This window comes from Erinaceus europaeus, chromosome 19 (genome assembly GCF_950295315.1).
Source record: "Erinaceus europaeus chromosome 19, mEriEur2.1, whole genome shotgun sequence".
Taxonomy (NCBI): Eukaryota; Metazoa; Chordata; class Mammalia; order Eulipotyphla; family Erinaceidae; genus Erinaceus; species Erinaceus europaeus.
This window is the reverse complement of record NC_080180.1, coordinates 5,339,008-5,364,878: the sequence shown is the minus strand read 5'-3', so window position 1 is coordinate 5,364,878 and position 25,871 is coordinate 5,339,008. Positions and strand designations below refer to the sequence as shown.

At 40.6% G+C, this 25,871-nt stretch overlaps 1 protein-coding gene across 2 annotated transcripts in view; it reads right to left on the bottom strand.

Annotated features, from left to right (window-relative positions):
- The window catches only part of LYPLAL1 (lysophospholipase like 1), a 29,262-nt gene extending 3,642 nt beyond the window's left edge, over window positions 1-25,620 (bottom strand). The window contains exons 1-3 of one of the 2 annotated variants that reach the window (XM_060178455.1): window positions 25,599-25,620; window positions 18,660-18,759; window positions 6,449-6,618 (exon numbers count right to left, since the gene is read on the bottom strand). In XM_060178455.1, coding sequence (XP_060034438.1) covers window positions 6,449-6,605 — 157 coding nt within the window. In that variant the 5' untranslated portion in view covers window positions 6,606-6,618; window positions 18,660-18,759; window positions 25,599-25,620. Of the gene's footprint in view, window positions 1-6,448; window positions 6,619-18,659; window positions 18,760-22,983; window positions 23,140-25,598 lie in introns of those variants that run through there. The other variant, XM_007521320.3, reaches the window with a different exon arrangement.
- Window positions 25,621-25,871: the final 251 nt, after the last annotated feature.

Here is a 25,871-nt window from a genome sequence, read left to right as displayed (position 1 = left end):
TTATTCCCTTTTGTTGCCCTTGTTGTTTTTTTTTATTGTTGTAGTCGTTGTTGGATAGGACAGAGAGAAATGGAGAGAGGAGGGGAAGACAGAGAGGAGGAGAGAAAGATAGACACCTGCAGACCTGCTTCACCACTTGTGAAGTGGCTCCCCTGCAGGTGGGGAGCCGGGGTTCGAACCGGGATCCTTATGCTGGTCCTTGTGCTTTGCGCCACCTGCACTTAACCCACTGCGCTACAGCCCGACTCCCTGTGCCACAGTTCTTACCGGCTTTACTTTGCCCCTCAAGTTTTAATGTAATTGGCGACGTGGCTGTTAACGCAAATGCCTTTTGGAATACAATTAACAACAAGTTTCAGCTTGTTGACTATGAATTAGTTCTTTAGATTCTGAAATCCCCAACGATATGAAGTTCTCCTGGCTTCCATCAGCACATTCTGAATGGGAGCTTAGGATGAGCTCAGCAAGGTCTCTCTCTCTCCCTCTTGGAGCTAAGTACAGGCCTCCCTGACACTCGGTGATGGTGATGCCACAGTCACAGTGTGTTCAATTGTTTGTAGAAACCATCAGCTACCTGTGCCTCTAGTATATTTTAAATCTCTCTCCCTTACCTGCATAGGGAAAGGTTCGTGAGCAGTTGAGCAGTGCCGCAGATGTCTCTCCTCTCTCTCTCTCTCTCTCTCTCTCCCTCTCTTTTACCCTCTATCAAAAAGAAAGAAAATGAAAAATAAATGTCTATGGGAATTGTAATGATGGAATTGTGTAGACACAGAAAAAAATAGATACAGGACATTTTCTAATTTAATGTCTGGTAGAAAGGGGAAATAAGGGAGTTGGGCGGTAGTGCAGTGGGAAGCGCACATGGCGTAAAATGCAAGGACCACCATAAGGATCCCGGTTCGAGCCCCAGCTCCCCACCTGCAGGGAGTCGCTTCACAGGCGGTGAAGCAGGTCTGCAGGTGTCTTATCTTTCTCTCCCCCTGTCTTCCCCTCCTCTCTCCATTTCTCTTTGTCCTATCCAACAAAGACAACATCAATAACAACAATAATAACTACAACAATAAAGCAACAAGGGCAACAAAAGGGAATAAATAAATAAATAAATAAATATTAAAAGAAAAAAAAGAAAGGGGTCACATGCTAGTCACATGCTAAAAATGATTTCAAAAGCATACATCCTGAGATCATTTTGCACATTAGTAAGGCCCTCCACCCATCAATTCACTTTTCTTGACCATTTGTCTGGTTTCAGAGTAGTCTTGATTGGTTCAATCTAACAACAACAAACTAAGAAAGAAAACATCTTCCCCACATATGAAATGTCACTGGGAACAAACATAAATGCATCCAGCAGACATTTAATTCACAGTGGCGAGACACACGCTCACTGAAATCTTAATCTAGAGATGTGACTGAAACCCCTGAGCCTTTTCTAGTTGGAGGATATCTGCAGTTCCTGGGCAGCTATCATCTACACTGCCATCACCTTTAGCATCAGACAGGACGATGAAAAGGAACTGTGTGTGTGTGTGTGTGTGTGTGTGTGTGTGTGTGTGTGTGTGTGTGTGTTTTAATAGAACCAAGATTTAACACAAAGGGCTAGTTATTTGAATTCAATTTCCACCTAAGTGTCTAAAATGTAATATAAAATATACTGTTCAATAAGTGGATAGCAAATAGTAAACTCATTGTAGGTAATGGTTATGATGTATATTTATAGTTGCAGGCTAAGTATTAAAATGTCAGGAGTTAAAATTTCAACATGCATTTACGATTAACAAGCTGAATAAAACATGTTTAAAAATAATAAACCTAACTTTTTATGGACTCCTTAAGTAAAATAAAACAGAAACAATGTATAAAAAATATACTGGGGAAAACAAGGCTAATCTATCTGAAAATAAAATCCAGAGGGAGAAAAAAAAGACTTACAACTCAAGTTTAACGTCAATTGGATAAGATTTTAAAAGGAGATAAAAATCCAAACTCTTTCTAAATTTCAACAGTTCTTCCAGTTAATGTATATATCGCAGTTCTTTAGAATGAACAGTGATGGCGGCTTGAAAGGTTTGGGAATATATAAACTATGTCCACTGTAGTCATATGTACATGTTCTCTCGTACAAAAAGACATAGGATAAGCAAAATATTCATCATCTTCCATCAAAAGTATCTAGAAGTCTCAACTCTTTAAGGTTCTGATAATTGTTGAAATGTTTAGGGCATATTTATATTTAAGGAAGTAAAAGAATGTTATCACCATCAAGCTTCAGCTCCAAGAAAAAGCAATTGAAGAAGCCTGCACAAGGGTAGGAAAAAGGAGTCTGAAAACTTTGGCACTAACAGGTTTCCCAACTAGCTCTTTATTTTGATTTTAGGTCTTATGGTAAAAGTAGTGTATTATACTATATCTTGCCAATTTTTTCTGCTATTTATAGTTAAAAAAAAAAAAAGAAAATTTGAAGTCTCACTGCTCACACATGACTTTGACATTGTTTTAAAAATTCATTTTAATAGTCAAACTCACTGTACATGTAGAGTATCACTTATAAACCTGGACTTTTCATGCAATAATGATTTGAATATCTGTCAACAAAGAAAAACACTCAGTAAGTAATTTTTATTCCTTTGACACCTAATTACCAAGTACTTTGCATATGTATGTAATGACTACATAATATTCAATTGTCTTAGTAGACTGTACTTTCTTTGACCAGTTTCCTTACAATTGGCCATTAACGTATCCATGTTAACTATGCAGGATGATTTCAGAAACATTTGATTCTCCCTGATAGCATGTTCACATGACCACAAGTCTTGTAGTCTGGTCATACCATACGTATGCATTCTAGATCAAATGTAAATTTAAATATTAAATTTCTCTTAACAAATTATCACCACCTAGTGGCCAACAAAGAAACCTCCCGGTCAAAAGACCTGAGTTCCAGTTCCAACTATTTTAGATTAGCCAGCGATCTCTTTGGAATTCATGTCTGAAATGAGAATGGTTTCCTAGTCTACCTAATACAAAGCTACAGAGAAAAACTGTACATGAAAACAAGCATAAGTAAACACTGATGTGTAACGGCTATTTAAAAACTACCGAGTGTAACATTAATGTCAACTGTCACACATACGTCCTAAGTACTATGGCGTACTTAGGAAAAAATGATGCATCTTTTATTCATTTTCATTTCTCGCTTTATGCAGAAACATGTCAGGACAGACATTATAAGGAAAGACAGAATATATTCAAATTCATATAGTTTTCAAATATATTAGCTATGACTATATCCATATCTATTCATATTTGGTACACTGGAACCTCAACGAGGCAGTAAAGTCAGAAAAAGAGCAATTTAATGTGAATAACTTTCTTATAGAGTACAAGATTTAATTTGGGCTTTACTGATACATTTTGTTTGATTTAGTTCAGAAAGTAATTTAAGATCACTTGATTTAAGATTCACTGAAAATCATCGCTGTTTTTCTCTTCATTTTTATCACCCCCACCCGAGTATGATGTGACATAAATACATAAAAATCACAAGAGATTCGAGGGAAGCACTTTACTAGAGTGGGAAGGGACTTTTTTTTGTTTGTTTGTTTCCCCACCATGGTTATCACCAGCTCTGTTCACAATTCCATTACTCCTGGTGAACTCATATTTATCTTTTTATAAGGTAAGAGAGGGAGAGAGAGAGGGAGGAAGGAGCCACAACACAGTGGTGCGGGATACTTGCACACAGATCCTTGTGCATAGTAAAGCATACACTCTAGGAATACACTTAATCACATGACTCTTTTGTCTAGCTCCTCTATATAAGCAAAAAAAAAAAAATTAATCTTTTATTAAGGTGATACATTTCCACTGACAAGAACACCCTTCAGTATAATCTCCCTCAAGGACTAGCACGCCCTTCAGTATAACCTCACTCAGTGTCTGTAATTCTTGGCCTTTGCTCTCTACTAGATGGTGCACTGGCCATTGTGCTACTTATTGTCTTGGCCTCAGACATACAGCCCTCCACTGTGCTGGCAAGAAGAATCTGTCTAAAATGCATGATTCTGGTGTGCCCTGTGCTTTTCTTTAATGTGTGGATTTTCCTCCTTGTCACGTTCTTACTCATCCTTTAAGAAACACTGAAGATTCATCTTTTCTAAGAAGCAGTTCCTAACTCCCCAAAAGACTGACTTTTTTCCTAGCACTAGTCCTTATCCATGTCAGAACAATAAAATTTGAAACAGACCGTGCTACTTGAATTAGTAAAACCTGTTACTGATTTTTCTTCCTGGCATTAAATTTTTTTAAATATATTTATTTATTTATTATTGGCTAGAGGCAGAGAGAAATTGAGAGGGGAGGGGTGAAATAGGCTAGAAGAGAGACAGAGAGACACCTGTAGCCCTGCTTCACCACTTGTGAAGCATTCCCCCTGCAGGTGGGGACCAGAGGCTTGAACTTGGGTCCTTGAGCACTGTAATTTGTGCACTTAACCAGGTGCGCCACCATCTGGCCCTAAAATTTTTTATTGACAGTTGATGGTCCCTTTATTTGCAATATTCTAATCCCAGATTCACTCATTTGGACATACATGTGTCTCCTCAGCCCCTGTGCTTGGGGTGATAATAATGGTCAGCACCTACCTTTTTAAGTTGTGATTAATGAAGCCATCCAACAAAGAAGGCAAAAAAGAAGAGGTTAAGAATCACATTATGTCTATGGCCATACCAACCTGAGCACGCCCAATCTCACCTGATCTCGGAAGAATCATGTTACTTGGGGCATAAATTTAATAAACTATGGAACTGTTGTTTGGCGCTTATTTTCAACATAGCTAAGAGTACAGGGAACAACGGCAAACAGTCTTGGGGCTGCATTTTTGCACTTCCTTTCTGTATCTTACAACCGAGAGGCAGATTGGCAAGAAGCTCATTTGTTTTGTTATGGGCATGACCCAGTGCAAGCCTGGTCCTCACCACAAGAGGACAGCTTTGGTACTGTGATGTCTTTCTGTCTTTCTCTCTGTCTCTCTACTTAGAAATTTTGATCTGAAGCAGTGAAGACCGAATGACAACTCAAAATGATAGAAAGAAGCTTCATAGATGTTAAAAAGGTCACCTAAGGGAGTCAGGCGGTAGTGCAGCGGGTTAAGCGCACATGGCGCAAAGCGCAAGGACTGGGTGTGAGGATCCCGGTTCAAGCCCCCGGCTCCCCACCTGCAGGGGAGTCACTTCACAAGCGGTGAAGCAGGTCTGCAGGTGTCTATCTTTCTCTCTCCCTCTCTGTCTTCCCCATCTCTCTCCATTTCTCTCTGTCCTATCCAACAACAAGAACACCAATCATAACTACAACAAGGGCAACAAAAGGGAATAAATAATAAATTTTAAAAAAAGGTCACCCGGCATATCATAAAAAGAAAAGAATGTTTTTTCTTTCCAATTTATTAGATTCATGCAAAGATGAATCTTTATTACATAACGTTAATGTTTTTCAGTCGCTAATTGTATGTGATCATCTATAAACATTTCCAAAAGTAACTTTCTTACTATGAATTCAGTTGCTTTTATTAAAATACTGACTATATTACTGCTTGTTTTATAATCTTTTTTATATTTTATTTATTTATTTTCCTTTTAGTTGCCCTTGTTTTTTATCATTGTTGTGCTTATTATTATTGTCGTTATTGATATACTTGTTGCTGGATAGGACAGAGAGAAATCGAGAAAGGAGGGGAAGACAGAGAGGGGAGAGGGAAAGACAGACTCCTGCTGCCCTGCTTCGATGCTTGTGAAGTGACTCCCCTGCAGGTGGGAGCCGTGGGGCTTGAACCAGGATCCTTAAGCCGGTCCTCCAGTTTCGCACCTCCAGTTTCGTGTGCTTAACCCGCTGCACTACAGCCCGACTCCCATAAAACTATCTTTTGCAAGGTTCTCTTGTCATGCTAGAAAATAATTAAAATCTTCCAAGATATGGAGGAAAAAAGGAGCCAAAATAAATTCCAGATGCATCAAATAATTAAATATATAAATCACATTATAGAAAAGCTACCATGGAATGTATTTGAATATGTATCCAAGTTCTAGAAAATATTTTTTCAAGTTTCATTGAGAAATATTTGGCCCATGTCACTGTATGAGATTAAGTGTACACTATGATGTCTGACTCCCATATGCTGTGAGATGATATCCACAGTACGGTTTTCTGAAACTGAGAACTTACTCTTAAAAAAGAAAATCATGAAGGGAAAGATTAGTAGACAACTAAAAAGAAGGAAAAAACACTCTTGTGTTAAGACACATTAAAATGAAAAGAAATAATCAATTCAGCTCAAATGACTACTTTTTGGTTTACTTATAGAATTTCACCAAAGACTTTTCAAGATCATGCTATTCAGTATGTGACAAAATTGAGAACAATGTAAATTATTAACTTTTAAACACCTTACCTATAAGTATCCTGTTTTTCATGATGCCACTTTTTACTTCATCCTCTATCAAATTTGTGAGAACTTGACACATGGCATCAATCGATTCCAGGTGCTCTGGGCAATCATTGGTTATTTTAAATCTGTCAAACCACACGTTAGAGATCCCTCCTTTCATTGGGGTATATGGTCTGTTTAAAAACAAACAAACAAACAAACAAAACAAAATAGACAGGACAGGGGAGAGAAAGGAACTATTAAAACGTTTACTTAAACATCTACAGTAGTATTTGAAATTAATTTCAATTTCCACTCGTTTTGTTGGCTAAAGGATTCATATTAATAGTATCTTTATACATCATGTATTAACATTTCCAAATGTAGATTCCATTAACATTTCCAAATCAGTTCATCATCTGTGCTTATTTTCTGCATTATGGTTCATAGATTCTCTAGAAAGTCCTCATTTAAAAAGACAGTCATGGGGGTTGGGCAGTAGTGCAGTGAGTTAGTCACACATGGCACAAAGTGCAAGGACCGGTGTAAGGACCCAGTTCGAGCCCCCGGCTGGCTCCCCACCTGCAGGGAGGTTGCTTCACAGGTAGTGAAGGAGGTCTGCAGGTACCTATCTTTCTCTCCCCCCTTTGTCTTCCCCTCTTCTCTCCATTTCTGTCTGTCCTATCCAACAACGACATCAATAACAACAAAAATAATAACTACCACAATAATTAACTTTCACAACAATAAAACAACAAGGGCAACAAAAGGGGAAAAAATAGCCTCCAGGAGCAGTGAATTACTAGTGCAGGCACTGAGCCCCAGCACTAACCCTGGAGGCAAAAAAAACCAAAAAGTCATATGTAAAAATATATATTTACACATATGTAAATAGGACCACATATGCAGAATATATTTTTTTTCAAGTTAAATGACTTGCTAGATGTACAATTTTTATTTCTGGTTTGATTTGCTTAATCTCTTTTCCTTTTTAATGTACGAATCACTATTTAATTTAAACATTCACAGGTAAAAGAATGTTTATTCATGCAAAAAAAAATCAGTTACCTCAGGAGTGGAAAAATTGACTCACCAAAACACTTTTTAAAAGGTGTATAATTTGTAGCACATAAATGTGAAATCTGAGTTAATTTAAGGGTCTTTATGTTCCTCTCCAGAGAGACCATTCTTAGATGTGGGGAATGGAATATAAGAATCAAAACCTACAATGAAAATGAAGATTAACAACTATATTTTAAGCTCAGGAAACATCCAAACTTAGGGCCAGTGCAGGACCGTGAGTCCTTCGTCTGCCTTTACTAGGCTACTCCAAAGCATGTGGACATCCCCTGTCATGGTCTGAAAGTCAGAGGCATCATACTTGGAAGACTTCTCAAGGAAACCAAAAGCACCTTCTAAATAAGAAAAGTGTTCTGACTCAAAGTTATGAGAACTCGTCTACAGAGGACCTATTGTTCACTGAAATAGGACTATACTGTAAACACTGCTTTGAAACATTTTTTTTTTAATCTGAAGGTCTATTACAACTGTCCCTAAAATTCAGCACACAAAAGGCTAACATTTTGTTGCAGTTAATGAAGATACATACTTCTCATGTGCGGGGAAATTGTGTGTGTTGTCTTGATAGTGTTGTATGTCACTCTCATGTGCCATCCCTCCTCCTGCCTCCACTCCTCTTCCCCACCAGGTAAGCTACATTTTGGATCCAGAATGGGTCTTTGATGGTTTCTTTAGCGTATTTACTAAAACATGCTTCTGTACAGGGTATGAAAGATTCTCACAGCACTTGTTGCTTTTTAGAAATAGAATTAATACACTTGCTTTCCTTTCACACTTCATGAAAATTATAGCCCTCCTGTCTATTGATTTAGCTTCAGGGCCTCACACATGGGCAGAACTTTTTTTTTCTTTCCCTTTAGTTTCAGATAGAGAGAGAGGCAGAAAGACAGAAAAGGAGAGATACCACAAGGCTACTACACTGCTCTTGACGCTTTTCCTGCTCCTAGGGCTTGAACTCCAGTCCTCTGATGTGCCCTTTGAAGTGTGTGTCTTACTGGGCGAGCTTCTTGCCCAACCTTTTAAACAACTATATAATAATGTCTGATGCAGATATTCCATGTTATCCAGGCACTGACCACTAAGGACAAGGTTGTACAAAGTATTATTAAACTATTAAACATTTGTGTACACGTTTCTACACACTGGGACTCCTGCATCCATGGAGCAGGGGCCAAGAAACAGGACTGCTGAATTGAAAGGTACAGTTTTATCTTAACAGATAGTTCCCTAAAGGCTAGAGAAACTCACCTTTCTGCAGTAAATGCAGGAGGATAATCGTTTACCCACAGTCCTTGGAGCAAGCAGTGCTAACACACTTTAAAATAATGCCATTAAAGGTTACTGATTACCGTTATAAAATTAACTTTTTGAGGAGTAACTTAGACCTACGGAACAGATTTAAAGTAAATAATTGAAAGACTTTGTAAGCGTCATTTCCACAATGAAACAGAACTTGTAGTTTTACAAACAATTTCTACCCACTTTGCAGGCAGCTAGGTCGCGGCTGTTCCTTGAGTCCCACAGAAAGGAGTTTCCTATTCATACAATTTCCTATCTTTTCGATTGTAGCTTGGGTTTCCCTCCTTATTGTTTTAGAAGAGTACCTTCACCAATCACTGACAAAAATATGTTGTCAGAGTCCTTTTTCAAGCACTGATATTAAGATTTAAAGTGTCTTTTAGAAAACTAGGTAAATGACATTATAGTTGATATAACTTCTCTTCCTAAAAAAAAAAAAAAAAAAAAAAAAAAAACCTAAATTTATAAATCCAAGGCTTCTCTAGTCCATTCCTTTTTATATATAGAATTCAAGATTTCCCTCCAAGATTCTTGCTTTCATTTTTCACATTTAGATCTTGGGCTTTTTCTAGAATTTACATCATATATGAGGTGACCTATAGGTTCAAACTCATTTTCTCTAATTAGGACACCCTGTTCAGCTACTTGCAGGCAACGACAAGAGATATTTCTCCTGTCATTTTGAATTACCTAGTCTCTCATCATTTCTGTCTCTATGAGAAACAGATACTACTGCTGAGCACATGCACTGTGGAGAGTGGGTGGACTTTTCCTTGAAGCATCGGAATGAATCTATACTTTCTTGGGCATGTCAAGAAAACTGTGTTTGGTAATGTAGGTGAAGGCCTCTGGTGAGGAAAAGCTATGTTCTCTCCCACCTCCACCCTCCGCTCTCTGTGGCTCTTACAGGCTGCCCTACCGGCTACAAGTTTTGCTCTGTCATTGAGAAAGGCTGTTGTTCCCCAACCACCACCATCACCACCAATCTCTCTTCCAGATTCTTCCTCTTCCCACCTCCTCTCAGGTAGTCATTTATTTTTTTTTAATATATTCTTAATTTATTATCTTTACTTATTGGATAGAGACAGCTAGAAATCAAGAGGCAAGGAGAGAGAGAGAGACCTGCAGCCCTGCTTCACCACTTGTGAAGCTTTCTCCCTGCCGGTGGGGACTGGGGACGTGAACCCTGGTCCTTGTGCATTGTAGCCTGTCTGCTTAACCAGGTGTACCACCATCCAGCCCTGGTCATCATTTATTTGTTATCATCTAATATCTAGGAAATCTGGAAAAAAATTCAAATAATCCTTAAAATCCATGTATTTTTAACAATATTAATTTTTGTATAGAGACAGAAATTGAGAGTGAAGGGGGACATTAAGGGAAAAAGACACCTGCAGCACTGTTTCACCACTCATGAAGCTTTCCCCCTCCAAGTGGGGACCAGGGGCTTGAACATGGGCCTTTTTGTGCTGTCATGTATGAGCTTAACCTGGCCCCGTGAGTTTGTAACTACTAACACATTAGGGTCTGGGAACTACCAGTTTGTGGTATAACTCTGACAGGAGGGGAGATTTTTGCAGCTGAGCTTGCCAGGACGGACCACATTCTGTGCTGTCCTCAGTGAGTACAGGCAGATAGTCACACCCCAGCATTCTACTACAGAGCCTACCCTTCCCTCATTCCTACGTGCCTGTGAAGGCGGAAGCTGCTTGGCTCAAGAAAGGTACATCAACTGCAATCAGAAGACAGAAAGAACTCAAGCCTCCCTCTGCTCCCTGAATCTCTGCTCAGTATTAACTTTCTTCAAGTATTCTGAAAATGAAAGCAGGTGCTTTCTAGAGTATTAATGTCCTGATCAGACAAAATCAAGCCCCCAATCTGTTCCAGTTGTTGGACATGGGAGTTCGTGAACCTGGCTGAACACACACATCACCATGACCAAGGACCCCGGGGTTCTAACCTTGGGGTGATTGCAGGTGTCTCTTTTTCTCCCTCTCCCCTCTTGATTTCTCTCTATCAGAGAAAAAATTAAGAAGAAAAAAGAAATGATCTCCAGGAATAAGAGTTGGATCATCTTAGTGACAAGAAACAAAAAAACCCACCACCACCAAAACTGAGTCTGCAATACGCATGCTACAACTTGAATTAGACTATGACTTAGTTGAATTAATTTCAAGTTCCCTTCTCATTTTCACCCTGCTGCTGTTTCTCAAAGTGTTTGTCTGTCTTAGCACTTAAATAAGGATGCTATCATAGGCTAAATGTGAATCATTTTGGGAAATTGGCCATTAATAGAAAAAAATGACATTTGCTTAACTTTATCTATCTTTGACAGTCTCACTTTTTTATGTATTTATTTATTCCCTTTTGTTACCCTTGTTGTTTCATTGTTGTAGTTATTATTGTTGTTGTTATTGATGTCGTCATTGTTGGATAGGACAGAGAGACATGGAGAAAGGAGAGGATACAGAGAGAGGGATTGAAAGAGAGACACCTCCAGTGAAGTGACTCCCCTGCAGGTGGGGAGCCGGGGGCTTGAACTGGCATCCTTACGCTGGTCCTTGTGCTCCAGTCCTTGCGCTCTGCGCCATATGCGCTTAACTCACTGCGCTACCACCTGACTCCCCCCCCCCCTTTTTTTAAATCTCTACTTATTGGAAAGAGACTGTCAGAAATCGAGAAGGTACGGGGAGATAGGGAGAAAGAAAGACACCCGCAGCCCTGCTTCATCACTTGCAAAGCTTTTCCCCTGCAGATGGGGATCAGGGGCTCGAACCTGGGTCCTTACGTATTGTAACATGTGCACTCAACCAGATGCGCCACCACCTCACCTTGTCAAAGGTAAACCTATCATGGGTAGCTTTTTGTTATGTCACGTCTCAATGAAAAAATGAAATTCTGAGTAAAGAAGGCAACGGAGAAAATCTAACAAGACAAAAGATAATTTTGAATTTTTTGGTAAAGAGTAACATAATAATAATAGTCTAAAATGTTGGAATAACTGTAAACATTGCATAAAAAAAGACTGTTTGATTAAAGCAGCTGAACAAACTGGCACATATGTTGTACTCAGTCACCTTCTTCCTCAAATAAACCACTTGATTAGCTGGTATAAAACAGCTCAGACATTACCACAATAAATAAGGAGGGTTACAAAAAACATAAAGGTGGCTGGGAAAGGGCTTCTAACTTATAATCAAACCATTCCACATGGGTAAAATATTAAGCTGGAATAAAATGTCAAAGCCTAAGGAAAAAAAAAACAACTGGCATTCAGCTTAATATCAAGATCTATTTTAATCTGTATTCCCTAAAAGTCCTAAAATCAAAAGGTCACGTGCATCCTTTGAGATCACATGCCAGGCTCCATCTTCTCTCTCTGATCTTGGAGCTCCTCTGGCATATTCCCACAGAGTCACAGACACACCACTACCTCGTTTTCCTTCAAAGAGGGCAGTCTGGTCATTGACCAGAGCTTTGTCTGCTTTTCCTTTATTTGATAGAGTCTCCAATGTATGAAGATGAGTGGGAAATAAAACTTAAAGGGGGAGAAAAAGGTCATAAAATTTTTTAGAAACATCAAAAAAAATATTTTTATTTCCTTATTGGATGGAGGCAGAGAGAAATCGAGATGGAATGGGAAGATAAGGAAGAAAGAATAGAGAGGGGGAAAGAGTAAGAGACAGAGAAAGAGAGGACCTGCAGTACTGTCTCACTACTCCCAAAACTCCCCTCCTGCAGGTGGGGGCAGGGGCCTTGAACCCAGGTTCTTCCACTTTGTAACATGTATGTTAACATGTATGCTCAAGCAGGTGTGCCGCCACTCAGTCCCAGTCACAGGGCTTCTACATTTCAGATTAAGTAAAACACTAACTTCAAACAGATGAAAAATTTGAGGTAAACTTTGTAATCCTCACAGCAACCAGAAGAAAAAAAAAAAGATTAATGCAAATGTAATAGTGAAAATAAATCAAATCATCCAAAATGAAGATGGAAAGGGACACGGAGGAACAAAAAGCAGTGGAGTTGACTTCAAACATATTGAGTATTAAGTACATATGCTCTAAATAAATCATTTAAAAGACAGTATAATTCTTGTCAGCTATTGGCATTTGTGAACTCCACATAAGAAATGTACATAGAGCAGTCCCCAAGGGAGACTATATACAAAAGTGTCAACGGAATGAGAAGAATGACGCTGTCCAACATTTTCTCTGACAGTAATGGATTGAAACTATAAGTTAACAGAAATGAAATAGGCAACAGACCTATGTGGAAAGTCTGTGGAAATTAACAACTCCTTTTTAAACAGCCCCCAGGATAAGGAAACTCAAAGAACCATATTTTCACTATCTCCTCAGAACAATAGCTTCCTTTTGATGTATTCTTCTTAGAAGGTGAGTCTAATATTTGTCTTAATATTTCTGAGAGGTGGAGTCTATATCTGCTCCCTTCGAATCTGTGTGGCCTGACTAGAGAAAGAAGCAACAGAATGATGCTTCTCACATCCAATTTAAAGGGCAACTGTTTCCTTCTGCTTCTTTCTAGGGCCTTTGCTTTGAACACTTAGCCAGGAAGCCCAAGACACAGATGAGAATGCAAATAGGTGGCAGTACAGCAATAAGACTGAAGGAAGATTCCAGATAATATCCAAAATAAGTGTAGAAATGAGTAACCCCTTAGAAGATTCCAGAACCAGCAGTCAAAAGTCATTGTCAGCCTTCAAGGTTTTCCAGCAGAGCACCTAGTTATAAATAACCAGCAAGGATTAGTGAATTTAGGTGGCTATCTAGAAATCAGAACACGACACAAAAATAATGTTTTAACATTGCATTTTCTTTCATTTCTATAAATATCTAGCTGATAGAGCTGCAGTGAGCCAATATTTCAGTGAAGGGAGGCTAGATCATTATTATTCTAGGATAAAACTGTGTTTAACAGGCCACTGAATCCTGCATATCTGCTAGGTGCCAACAATGGAACGACTTTAAAAAGCAAGAAGATGTCTTCAGTGTCTCCAGGTAGGAATAAGTCAGTGAAATATTGTTAGTAGAGAAAAATTTGTGGGTGAGGTAAGAAAAAATAGAATAGAAAGTGGAACACTACCCAGAAGTGTGTGAAGATGAGCTTTCTCAAGCACTAACCATTCACCAGGAGTGGTGCTGAGGAGAGAGTGTCTCAAGCATGGTTCCTGCCTGCTATGCCGTGACAGGGGAGCCCTCTTACTGGCAGCAACAAAGGCAGGGTCACAACAGATGGAAGGCAGCAGCTGTCTGTGCCGCCAGATGCAGCCTGACGTGCTTAGTAACAAGCTTCAGAGCAAGTTCAGCACTTCTGAGCCTAAACACTGTTTGGAACATCAAAGTAAGTTTTGAAACATGTCCCACTAGAGAAAGACAGAAACAGGCTGGGAGGACGGATCAACCTGCCAACGCCCATGTCCAGCAGAGAAGCAATTACAGAAGCCAGACCTTCCACCTTCTGCACCCCACAATGACCCTGGGTCCATACTCCCAGAGGGATAAAGAATAGCAAAGCTTCCAATGGAGGGGATGGGATGTGGAACTCTGGTGGTGTGAATTGTGTGGAATTGTACTCCTCTTATCTAAAGGACTTGTTCATAATTAAATAAGAAAAAAAAAAATTTTTAAGAATGCAGTTCTACTTATAATTGTGCTGTTAAGTGTAGTTTTGGTGAAGCGTTCTTACCATGGCACATGGAATCTTCAGATTTGATAGGATAACATTAAACAGTATTATTATTAAACAAACAAAAAAGTTCTGAAACAGTGGAATATACCTATGGGTATCAAATTATTTTAAAAGATATGGTCACATCGGGCTTACAATTATCTCAAAGTTCATCAAAACAGAAAATAATGATAATGACAATAACATGGACCAAAATTACAATGAAAGATTAACTATGATTGCAAAATCCCCAGTCAAAAAAGTTGTGGTTTATATTTGAGAATGAAAACATGTTAGCTGTTTTAATTATGAAGTATGTATTAAGTGGAGCTTCTAATTATTTTCAGTCTGGGACATCTGGGATTAAAACTTGGGTGATTTCTCCACTATGCATAGTATGGAAGAAGAATGATTTTTCAGTAATGTTGAAATACATTTTCTAATGTGGTAAAACTTAACAGTCTTGTCATAACTGTTAATAAGATCCCTTTCAACATTTCGAAAATCGTAAGTCAAAAGTTCTCCAGTCATTGATCATTTAAAAAAAATTGTTTATTAACATGAGACAAAGACAACCCGAACATCAGTTTGGCACAAGCAATGCTGGGGATCAAACTCAGGACCTCATGTTTTGAAGTCTAATGCTTTACCCAGGTTGGCATCTTCCAGACTGCCATTGGTCATTCCTGCTCAGTGAAGCTTTATTTCTAGCACAGAAAAAGATCGGTAATATACAATAGGATTGCAGATTGTGCAACCTGCTGAATATATGAGAGAATAATTCTGCTAGGTCAGTTGAGGGTTGTGGTATTCACACTTGAAAGCAGCACACATATTTCACAGACCTATTAGCAGCAAGCTGAAGCTGGCATTAGTATCACGAATTACACGGTTAAAAAATTATTAATAAGAGACAGGGAGAACCAGAGTATTACTCTGGCATGTGATTAAAGACTTCTTGCATGTAAGTTGAGCAGTCAGCACACTGCTCCCTCGCAGGTCTTGAGTTAGAGAGTTTCATCTGATGCCTCTACTCACGGCTTCATCTCAACACTGTAATGCTCTACAGGGAAAATTCTATGTGTAGTACATTTGTGTGTGAGCATATGTATTTATACACTTTGTGAGTATCTGAGAAAGCTCTTGAATATCAGGACAGTAGTTGTGAATTGTGCTGAACAGTGAGGTCTTTATGTCTTCATTAAGGAATCTCAGAGCTAGTTAAAACAGAGAAGCAAAGCTTCACAGCTACATGCTGTGGGAGCTAGTCTGAGGCCAAAAGGCTTTTGAAGTGAAGTGGAATTTTGTTTTGACGGTTTCTGACCTAGAGCAATTAAGTCTAAATATAGAAGAACCCTAGTAAATAAAAACTTGTGCTTAGGTGAAATCTTAACTTCTTTTAAGACAGTGGTGGCATTCATGCTTTAATTACCTCAGATACTAGCTTTCCCCAAACATAAACAGGTGACCACACTGCAACATTTTTTTTTTCCCTGAAGGAGAACCAAGATACTCACCATCTAGAATATGTGTGTGGGGGGCAGAGGTCTAACTCAACACAGGGTTTCTCAGCCTAGGCACACTGAGATTTGGGGCTGGGTAAATGTTTGCAGTGTGTGTGTATGGCGGGGGGGGGGGGGGGGGCTGTCCGGCACAGTGTGAGAGGCTCAACAGCTTCACTGCCAGTGGCTTGTGACATTTCCCCCTCAAGATGTGACAACCCAAAATATGACACCCCCCCAACTTCTACAAGTGCTGGGAGGAAGGATGGTACCCTTGCTTGAGACTGAGAGGTTTAAATCATCGTATTACTCAACAAACAACAACATAAAAGCTCAAGAATTATGAGTCATGTAAAAAATCAAGTAAGAGGAGTAGGGCGGTAGGGCAGCGGGTTAAGTGCACATGGCGGCACAAAGCGCAAGGACCTGCGTAAGGATCCTGGTTCAAGCCCCCAGCTCCCCACCTGCAGGGGAGTCCCTTCACAAGTAGTGAAGCAGGTCTGCAGGTGTCTATCTTTCTCTCCCCCTCTGTCTCTCCATTTCTCTCTGTCCTATCCAACAACGACAACAAGAATAACTACAACCATAAAACAACAACAAGGGCAACAAAAGGGAATAAATAAATATTTTTAAAAAAACGCAATGTTAAAAAAATCAAGTAAAAATGAAGAGTTCACCTAGAAACAGTGGTTCCCAACATTCTTTAAGTCAAAGCTTTCTAAAGTCTAGCGGAGACCACCATCTCAAGCCATATATAGTTAGGGTCACTTAAAACTGTAGCTAGTGCCACTGAGGAAGGGAAGTAGACATTTCATTTCATTTAAATGTAAGTATTCAGCATACTAACTGATATGTGCTTTACATGTAAATTCATATACACCAGATCTCAAACAATTAGAATGAGCAAAAGCACATAAAATACTACTTTAGCAGTGTTACTTTGATTATGTTAAATGACATTTAGAAATGATATATTAGACAACCAATAATATTAAAATTAATTGTTACCCATTTGTCATTTTGTAAAATCACTTTATTGGGGGAAATGATTTACAGGTCAAAATAACAATTTCTCACCACTGAGTAGTATTCCATTGCATATTCCATCTTTTTTTAATGTGATGCCAAGAACATTAATTTGCACAGATGGCTCAGATTACTTTGCATTGTTTAGTGTGCTCTAAAACATTTGGTAATCTGTTCAGATATGAATATGGTGACACATAAAAAGTTAGACTGAACTCAGTGAAACATTTCAATTATTTTATATTTTTAATAAATGACAGCAGTGCCACAATATAATGCCGCAAGGCACATGGGGAGCTTTGGATTCTCAGAAATGGTCTTTGGCCTAAATTCTGAGATACGCTGGTCTAGAGGAACTCATGTCCTAACTGGTAGTAATAAGATATTTATCAGTTGAAAAACAGTGATTCTTAGAATCATGTCCTAATCATTTAATTCCTTTTAAACTCAGGCTGAAACTAATTTACCTTTTCCATCCCAGCAGGAAAACAACTGTTTTTCTCCTTCCTAGCTGCACTCTCCCTAAAAACAAAGAGCAAATAACAAGCTCTTCTGGCATTTTCTAAGACAATCATTACACAGAAAACAAAGAACCCACTGGCCATTCCACCTCTTATCTGTACTACTCAACTGCTAGAGAAATTATAACACAAAAGTAATTCTTCGAATCTTAAGTATTAGGACACATTATCTTTCCATGTGACCCAGGTTAAGTAAAATCTCAATAATGCTTATGAAAAGGGCATTAGAGTTCTGATTCCACTAAACTAACAGCATGAGCAGGAAAAACATTTGCATAAGCACAGTGTGCTTAATAAGAATAAATCAGCAGACAATGAGTAATCAGACTGAGTTACACAGTTCAGCACTACATTTCACTTCCACACAAACACAGTTGCAAACCCAGCTGAGAGCATGTTTTCAGAATAAAAGACTCTGTGGATGTTAATTTAATAATAATTATAAAAATTTGTTTGGACTGCAAAAACTAGACCAAGCCTATGATTGTACACTTTGGTCACCACATCTGCCAGCTATCTGAATACATATGAAGTAGTCAATTCCATATTCCCCAATCAGGTTTACTGATTCAAAAAGCTTACCACTATTTAGAAGTCCTGGGTCAGGGGTGGGGGTTGTGGGGGGGGGGTCTGTGAGAAGAACAGTGTCCTGGGCTACAGGAAACAAGAGTCCTGAATGATGTGTTTAGGACAAAGTTGCCATTAAGAGCTTCAGGAAATGGGCCAGCCAGGTAGCTCACCTGGAACTGTGCCTGCTTTGTCATGTATGTGACCCAGGTTTGAGTCCTGGTCCCCATAGCACTGGAGAAAGCACTGGTGCTGTGTTTTCTCACTCTCTGTCTGGCCCTCTCTCTCTGGCTACAAAAGTCAAGCCAGAGCAGTTACAGTCCAGTAAGGGGGTGTGGTGGGGGGTGTCAGTAAGTGTTTAGGGAGGACAGGTTAAATTATTAACCTGGTAAAATCAAAATCAACAGCATAAGGGGCAAAAGAAAAAAATATATATTGGGGGGTGGGGGCTTAATTGAAAGTACTTTTAACAACTACAGAATTAAGCCTGAAGAACACCTAGCTGGAACATGCATGTCGACTGAGTGGTGAGATACACTTACTGCATACCTGGGTGGAGCGGTTGGATAAATGATTTTTATGTGCTGGAATGCTAAGTCTTGATTTAAAACCTGCTTGATCCAACTTCTTAGGCCTTGTCCAGAATCACCTGATGAATCACAAAATCTAAATTAAGATAAAGTATTTTGGCAATACAGCTTATTTAAAAGTAATCCATAATGTTCACGTTACAAAGAGGCTGGGACATGGAATCTATAAATCCCCACCCACAAAAATAACTGTACAGTAGTTAATCTACCAGTGAGAGTTGATGAACCAGGCATCTGTACCAAGGAAATGATTCTGACATTTATTAAAGACCATGCTGAAGCTGGGATTTTAAAAAGTCACAAGCAATTATGCAAAAGTAAATCAATTAAATTTTTTCTCTCACTCTGATTTTAAACATTCACTTATCGTACTCTTAAAATGATCAATTCCTAGTGTTTGTAAATGTAGCTGAGCCACCTAAAACAACATTCTTGGTTAAAATGATATCTTATAAAACAAACATTCAGCATATGTTTACTTTTAACTGAAAGAAATTAGAATTTCATTTTGATAACAGGTTTACTTGTTTGGTCTAAAATAATGACTGTATGCCCCAAGGCTAGGAAGGAACAATGAAAACTCACAATTACTATATGTACATTTATACATAAAAATGGAAGGGAATACTGGTCTCTACCTAAGTTATTTCTGCAGAGGGCATTTCAAAGGTTAACAACTTTAATTTTCTAAATTAAAAATATCTATGCATTCCTAGTAACATGTGCACGCTGAGCTGAAGGCAATGGTAGAGGAGGAGGGGGGCACTAATCTCATAGAGTGTACAACTGACTGTGAGAAAAAGACATTAGTCAAGTCATCATATAAATAAACGTAAAAGACAAATGTAAGTATCGCAAAGATGAGCCATCTGGTGCTGTGGGGAGGATTAGCTTAGAACTGAGCCAGCGGAGGAGTGCAGCCAGCGCTAACTGCACCGGAATAGGAGCTCTACAAGGCAAAGTTCATGCTGTTTCCTTGCACTGAGCTCTTTGCTTATCTGAGGCCAAGAATGGAACTGACACACACTGGGTCTCTGGTAGATGAGTGTGGGATGGTCGGAGTGTCCTCTATAGCATGGTGAAAGGGAAGTGTGGACGAGGAAGGTTTCAGATGAAGCTAGCCAAGTGCTAAGATCCCCTACAAGGAATAAGCCATCTCAGATCTGAAAAGCAGAAAATGAAAGGAGAACCCTGGAGTTCAAGTGGAGGCTAAAGAGACTGGAGTCACCTGAGGGAAATTCTCTGAGACTCAACAGGGAGGAAACCACAAAGCAGACGCGCATAGTTTGTGCCTGTGTGAACTTCATTGCTTACTGTGGGATACAAATAGTCAAACAGGTAATTACAAGTACTGCCGTCTATCTACAGGAGCATCTCTGTGTCCTAAGGGAGAATACAGCAGAGTGAACTAATGTGGGAGGGACTGGGCAAAGCTAATTAAACCATCATTGGCTTTTATCAATCTGGAAAAATAAAAGGTACTTCTGTGGCAGATTAGTGGTAAGAAAGGCTCAAATTAGGTTGGGTGCAAGCAATTTACAGTTCCATAGCTCTTCTTATTATTACAGCAGTGCACTGCTCAGTTCTGGCTTGTGGTGGTGTGGGGGTTTGTATCTGGAACTTTTGAGCCTCAGGCTGGAGAGTCTGTTTGCATAACAATTATGCTATCTATCCCTCCCACACCCCACCCTACCCCCTTCCTTTGTTCTTCTAAGACTGCAGAAAATAACTTCAAACATCTGAGATTTTTTTTTTTTAACAAAAAGGACTGTAATCACTTTTCTGTCCTTGAAAAGCCAACCTGACTGCTACAAAATAACATCCATCCTGTTTCAAAACTCCATTTTTATAGTCAAGAGCTTATTCCAACAGTAGAATAAAACTGTTACACTGGGCTTGCCCATATTAACCTGAAATCAAGCATCTACTATAAAACAAAACACTATTTTAAAATGTAATGGAAAAAAATCATATTATAAACAAGAGTGTATTTACTGTTAAGGAGTTCATAAGTATTCAGGGATTGAATAACACTCACATAACTGGCTGGACTGTTTGTATGAATTCCTGTTCAAAGGACAAAGATAAGTATAATATAGAGCTTTTGGCTTCAGTGATGTGTTGTTAAACATTTAAAATGTCCAAAACCTGACCTTGAGAAGAGTAAAGTTAGTTAAACAACATGGTTTGGGGGGATGGGAGCGTCAAACAAAAATTTAGGAGTATCTAGGAGAGATTTTAAATAAACAGCACCACTGGGATCTTGAAGTCACCTAATTTAATGTCATTACTGTCATTTTGGACACCTTGACTGCTAAACATATTTTTACAGTAAATCTTTGGTCCTTTTCCTTACTTCATTAAAAATTATTTATTAACAAGAGAGAACCAAGCATTACTCCGAGGCACATAGTGTCTGGAATTAAACCGGGACTTTGAGCTTGTAAATCCTGTACCCACCCACCCTTCCTTCCTTCCTTCCTCTCTTCCTCTTTTGCCTCCAGTTACTGAGGCTGGCACTATGAATCCACCTCTTCTGGTGGCCATTCCCCCCCCCCCCCATTTTAATCGGTAGGACAGAGAGAAATTGAGAGGGGAGGGGAAATACAGAGGGAGAGAGAAGCATCCCCACTGCAGGTGGGGAGCAGGGGCTCCAACTCAGGTCCCTTGCATAGTACTTAACCCAGTATGCCACCACCCTGCTGGCCACCAATCCTGTACTCTTCTGCTGTGCCAGTCGCTGGCTGTTCCTTTTCTGTTCATTTCCAAAATGAAACACCAGAATTCCACATCTTCATGCCTTACCCTTTCTTAACACTGACTCTGGAGTTAAGTGAGATCTGGAATCAAACTACAATTCCACATACCCACCCCGAGTCAAGTGGCCTGAGATACATTGCTCAGTCTATCTCTACCCATTTTTAAAGTGAAAACAGTCATGATAACTGCTCATTTCCAGGCTGCCAACTATTGATAGTATTCTTCCAGTCCCCTTCACTATCCAGTCATCTTGGCCTTTAAGCCTACCCTCCCAGCTCTAACACCATTTTCTCTGTCCCATCTGACAAGTGGTTCATCTCCCTAAGGTATTTATAATGCACAAGCACAACCTCACCCCCCTTACAATTTATTTGGAAGCAAACAGATACATCATCTTGTGATTCCCAACCCTCAGATGACTCAAAACTAACTGACCTGCTTTGTTTTTTTAACTGCAGGCAAGCCTCCTGGGGACAATGGCTGTAACTCATTTCATCAAAAAATAAATTGCCCAAGAATTTACCCAGGGCTAAGAACTAGGTCGAGTTGAAATCAAGGGCCCTTACTCGAGATGTTCACAAGCCAGCTGGGATGAGACACAGTGGAGGCGAGTAACTACGGAGGAGTGTGCAAGGGGGCGACCCAGAATGAGATGCCTGGGGAGTCTGGCGGTAGCTCAGCGGGTTAAGTGCACGTGACACAAAGCGCAGGGACCCGCATAAGGATCCCGGTTCGAGCCCCCGGCTGCCCACCTGCAAGGGAGTCTCTTCACAAGTGGTGAAGCAGGTCTGCAGGTGTCTATCTTTCTCTCCTCCTCTGTCTTCCCCTCCTCTCTCCATTTCTCCCCAACAACGACATCAATAATAACTACAACAATAAAACAAGGGCAACAAAAGGGAATAAGTAAAGAAGAATTAATGAATGAGTGAAATGCCTGCCACTGAAAGCAGGGATGGGGGCAGCAGATGCAGAGCTGACTTGACAACAGATTTTGGGGGCTTAGTGACAAAAGGGGCAACAAGGGCAAAGGAAGCTTTGAACAAATCTGTTGAACAAAGCGAGAAAGGCAGTGCCCCTCACATAGGAGATGCCACAAAAATGCCATTTAACTGTGACCCCAAGTTAAATGCCTCAGCAGGAGAGCAGCAAGCAAGCAAATGACCCAAGGCGGTTGAAAACTCAAAGCAGAAATGGGTGCCCCTAAAAGTATTATATCATTTCTCTATCTCTAGCTGAACCTTTCCAGCTAGCTCGGTTCTCACTAAGGGGAGGTCGACAGTGTGTGTGTGTGGGGTGAGCTGTACAGTGGCGAGGCAATGGACCTAAATGAACAGAATCAAGGGGGACCCGCGACTTTTGGAGCAGTGCCCTCCCCCCACCCCAAGCCCAGCCAGGTGAGCCGCCCTGGAAGGCTGGGTGGACGCCACCCTGCCGGTGCACCTGCCAGGGCAACCGTGGGGAACCGACGGGAGGGGAGGGCATTCCCGAGCTGCGGAGGAGCCGGACGGAAAGTGAGAGTCCACCTGAGCCGTGCAGGAAGATCAGGGAGGCGCTGTGCCGCCCGGCGGGCCACACCAGGCAGCGCTGCAAGCGCGTGGGGGCTGCCATGGTGGTCGCCATGATGACGCGTACGGCGCGGTCACCCACGCCGGCTACGTCCATCCGCACAGACACGCCCACTGTGTTGGGCACGCCCACCGTGGTGACCACGCCCACCCGTGGCCCCGCCCCGCCCGGCCCGCGGGGTCGCGCATGCTTGTTGCTAGCCTTGTGCTACCTGGGGGCAGTGTCTTGCTGGGAGCGGTGTGTACACAGGTAACAGCGGCCTCAGGACTGTGAACCTTGGTGTCTGTGGCAAGTTTTACCAGCAATGCGTCCACGGGAGCGAGTCGTGGCCTGAGCTTCCTGCTGAACTGCGCCCTGTGGACCCTCAGGGCGTCTGCAGGTGCCACCCCCTCCTTCCACCCCCCAGTTTGAGAGGCCCAAGGCTCTGCCTCATCTTTAAGGTCATTTCCAAAGCCGGCTCAAGCGAAGACCCCCCCCCTCCTCACCCCCATTAGGATGGCTGTACTGGAAAAGTAGGCGTGTGGCAGGGGGTAGTGGGGACACAGACACACACAAACACAGGTAATCACACACAGAAACAGACACCGATATATAAATAGAACAAGACATAATCCTGCACAGAGACACACACAGTTACAGTCACAGAGACACAGATAACCACACACAGAGACCCACAGACATAATAACACAAAGATAGAGAAACAGACGTAGGGGCAGATACACACAGAGATGCAGACACACAGACACTCTTAATTACACACAAAGATGGATACCGACACACAAAGACATACTGACACAAACACACACACACACAGACATCCACCCCAAAATTATCCCTAAGACTTTGTGAGAACTAAGGTGCTGGTTATCTTTGGAGTTGAGGGGACACAGAATGTTGGTGTTGGGTGTGATGAGGAACCCTATAATCTTACAATTGTGTGATCCACTATTGAATTACTAATAAAAACAAAAGATAAAGTACCACAGCTCCTGCAGAAGTAGTTTAAAGTTCTGCATAAAGTTTAAAGTGGAAGAATGGCCACAAAACTGGACAGCTCTGCTTATATGTCTGTCTATAGGCAAATAATTGAAATCAGTGACTCAAAAGTTTCCTTGTATACCCAGGGTTCTAGCAACGCTATTTACAACAGCCCATAGGTGAAACAACCCAAATGCTGCTCATTGAAGAGTGAAAGAACTATTGTGGTGTAGACGTATAAGGGAATATTAGGCATCCTTAAAGAGGACTGACATTCTAATAGATTCCTCAACATGGATGAACCTTGAAAGCAGTGTTTTCAGCGAAATAAACCAGACTCCAATGGATCAATAGTGTATAATTCTTGTTTTATGATGAATCAAGAACCACGGGATGTAAGATGGTACCTAGAAGGTGCTGGAGAAAGGGGAACAGGAAATAGTAGAGTGTTATTTAATGGAGACAGAGTTTCTGTTTGGGATGATGGAGAATGTCGTAAGTAGTGATAGCTGAGCATCATTGTGAATATAATCAGTGCAGTATACTGAGCCAGACATTTAAAATGGCAGTCTTTGTATACTTGCTCTTAAAAATACAAAAAAAAAAAAAGGGGGGGGAAGGGGGGTTATTTTCCCTGTAAGACCTGACCAGAAGCATCTTTTCAAAGTGGGGCTATGGTGCAGCCAGGTAGCTCTTCCCCTCTGGGAATCCCATGAGCAGCCTAGCAGGAGGGGCAATACAGAGCACCCTCTCCCATTCGTCCTCGGGTTCTGGGCAGTCACAACTTATCTTCTGCTCAGTCAAGGTAGTCACCCAGCTCCCCAGTGGCTCAGCTGCTTATCACCCCTGGTCAGATACCAAGATAAGCTCTGAGCTATCATGGTATTGTAACAGAGCTGTGGATGGAGTTGCCCTATGGGCCACTGATCCCACCAGATCAAAAGGGGACTCTGAGTTACTTCAGTAAAGCCAATTACTGAATGCCAGTGCCCAACATTGAAATCACAAGGGAGGACAGGTTAAGTGATTAAGATCTGAGAGCCAATTCTCAGAGCATCCTTCTATCTCTAGACCTGCCTTGGCCACAGAAATTCTCCAGAACTCTCAAGAGCTGCCAAGAAGAGGGCTTGTTTCTGCCAGCAGAACCGGTGGAGCAAGAGCCCAGGTAAGACTTGGACATCTGCTTATGAGACTCCACTTATTGTCAGAATTCTTCCTGAGTCCCTCCCCATGCTTTAAGACAGAGAAAAAAAATCAGAAAATAACAATTTGATAATTATGATTGCTCACATAACAATGCTGATTATTGATGATAATAATAATAAATAGCTGAAAGCCTTTGGGACTTGAAAGGTGCCAGATACTATCTGAAATAAATTTCCATTAAACTCTATATTAGTAGTGCAGTATCTGTGTGTACCATTGTGGCTCAGAGAAGTAAGAAACCTGATTCAAGTCTCTCACCCATCATTTGGAAATCCTGGATTATGGTGAATTGGACTTAGTAGCCCAGGAGTGACTGCTACCTCCTATTACACACAACCTCTTGAAAATTAGACAGCATCTGACCCAACTACATTCTTTCAAAAATACCGTCCTCCTGGGATTTGGACGGTAGTGTGTCATGGTCTCTCCTTTTTAGTCAAAGTTTCTGGATTGCTTCAGATGTTCTCCAAGTCCCCAGTTTTCTTCTCTACCTGGCTGGGCTCCTGTCTGAGTGGGTAGATGAGCTGAACTTGCAGGTTGGAATTCTGAGTTCCACCTGGAACCTGAGCTTCCCAGACTTAGGATCACTATTACAGTAAGTCAGATTAATCCAAACCTAATCAAAGTGCTCTTTTATTTCCAGTCATTTTAAATGCTTGG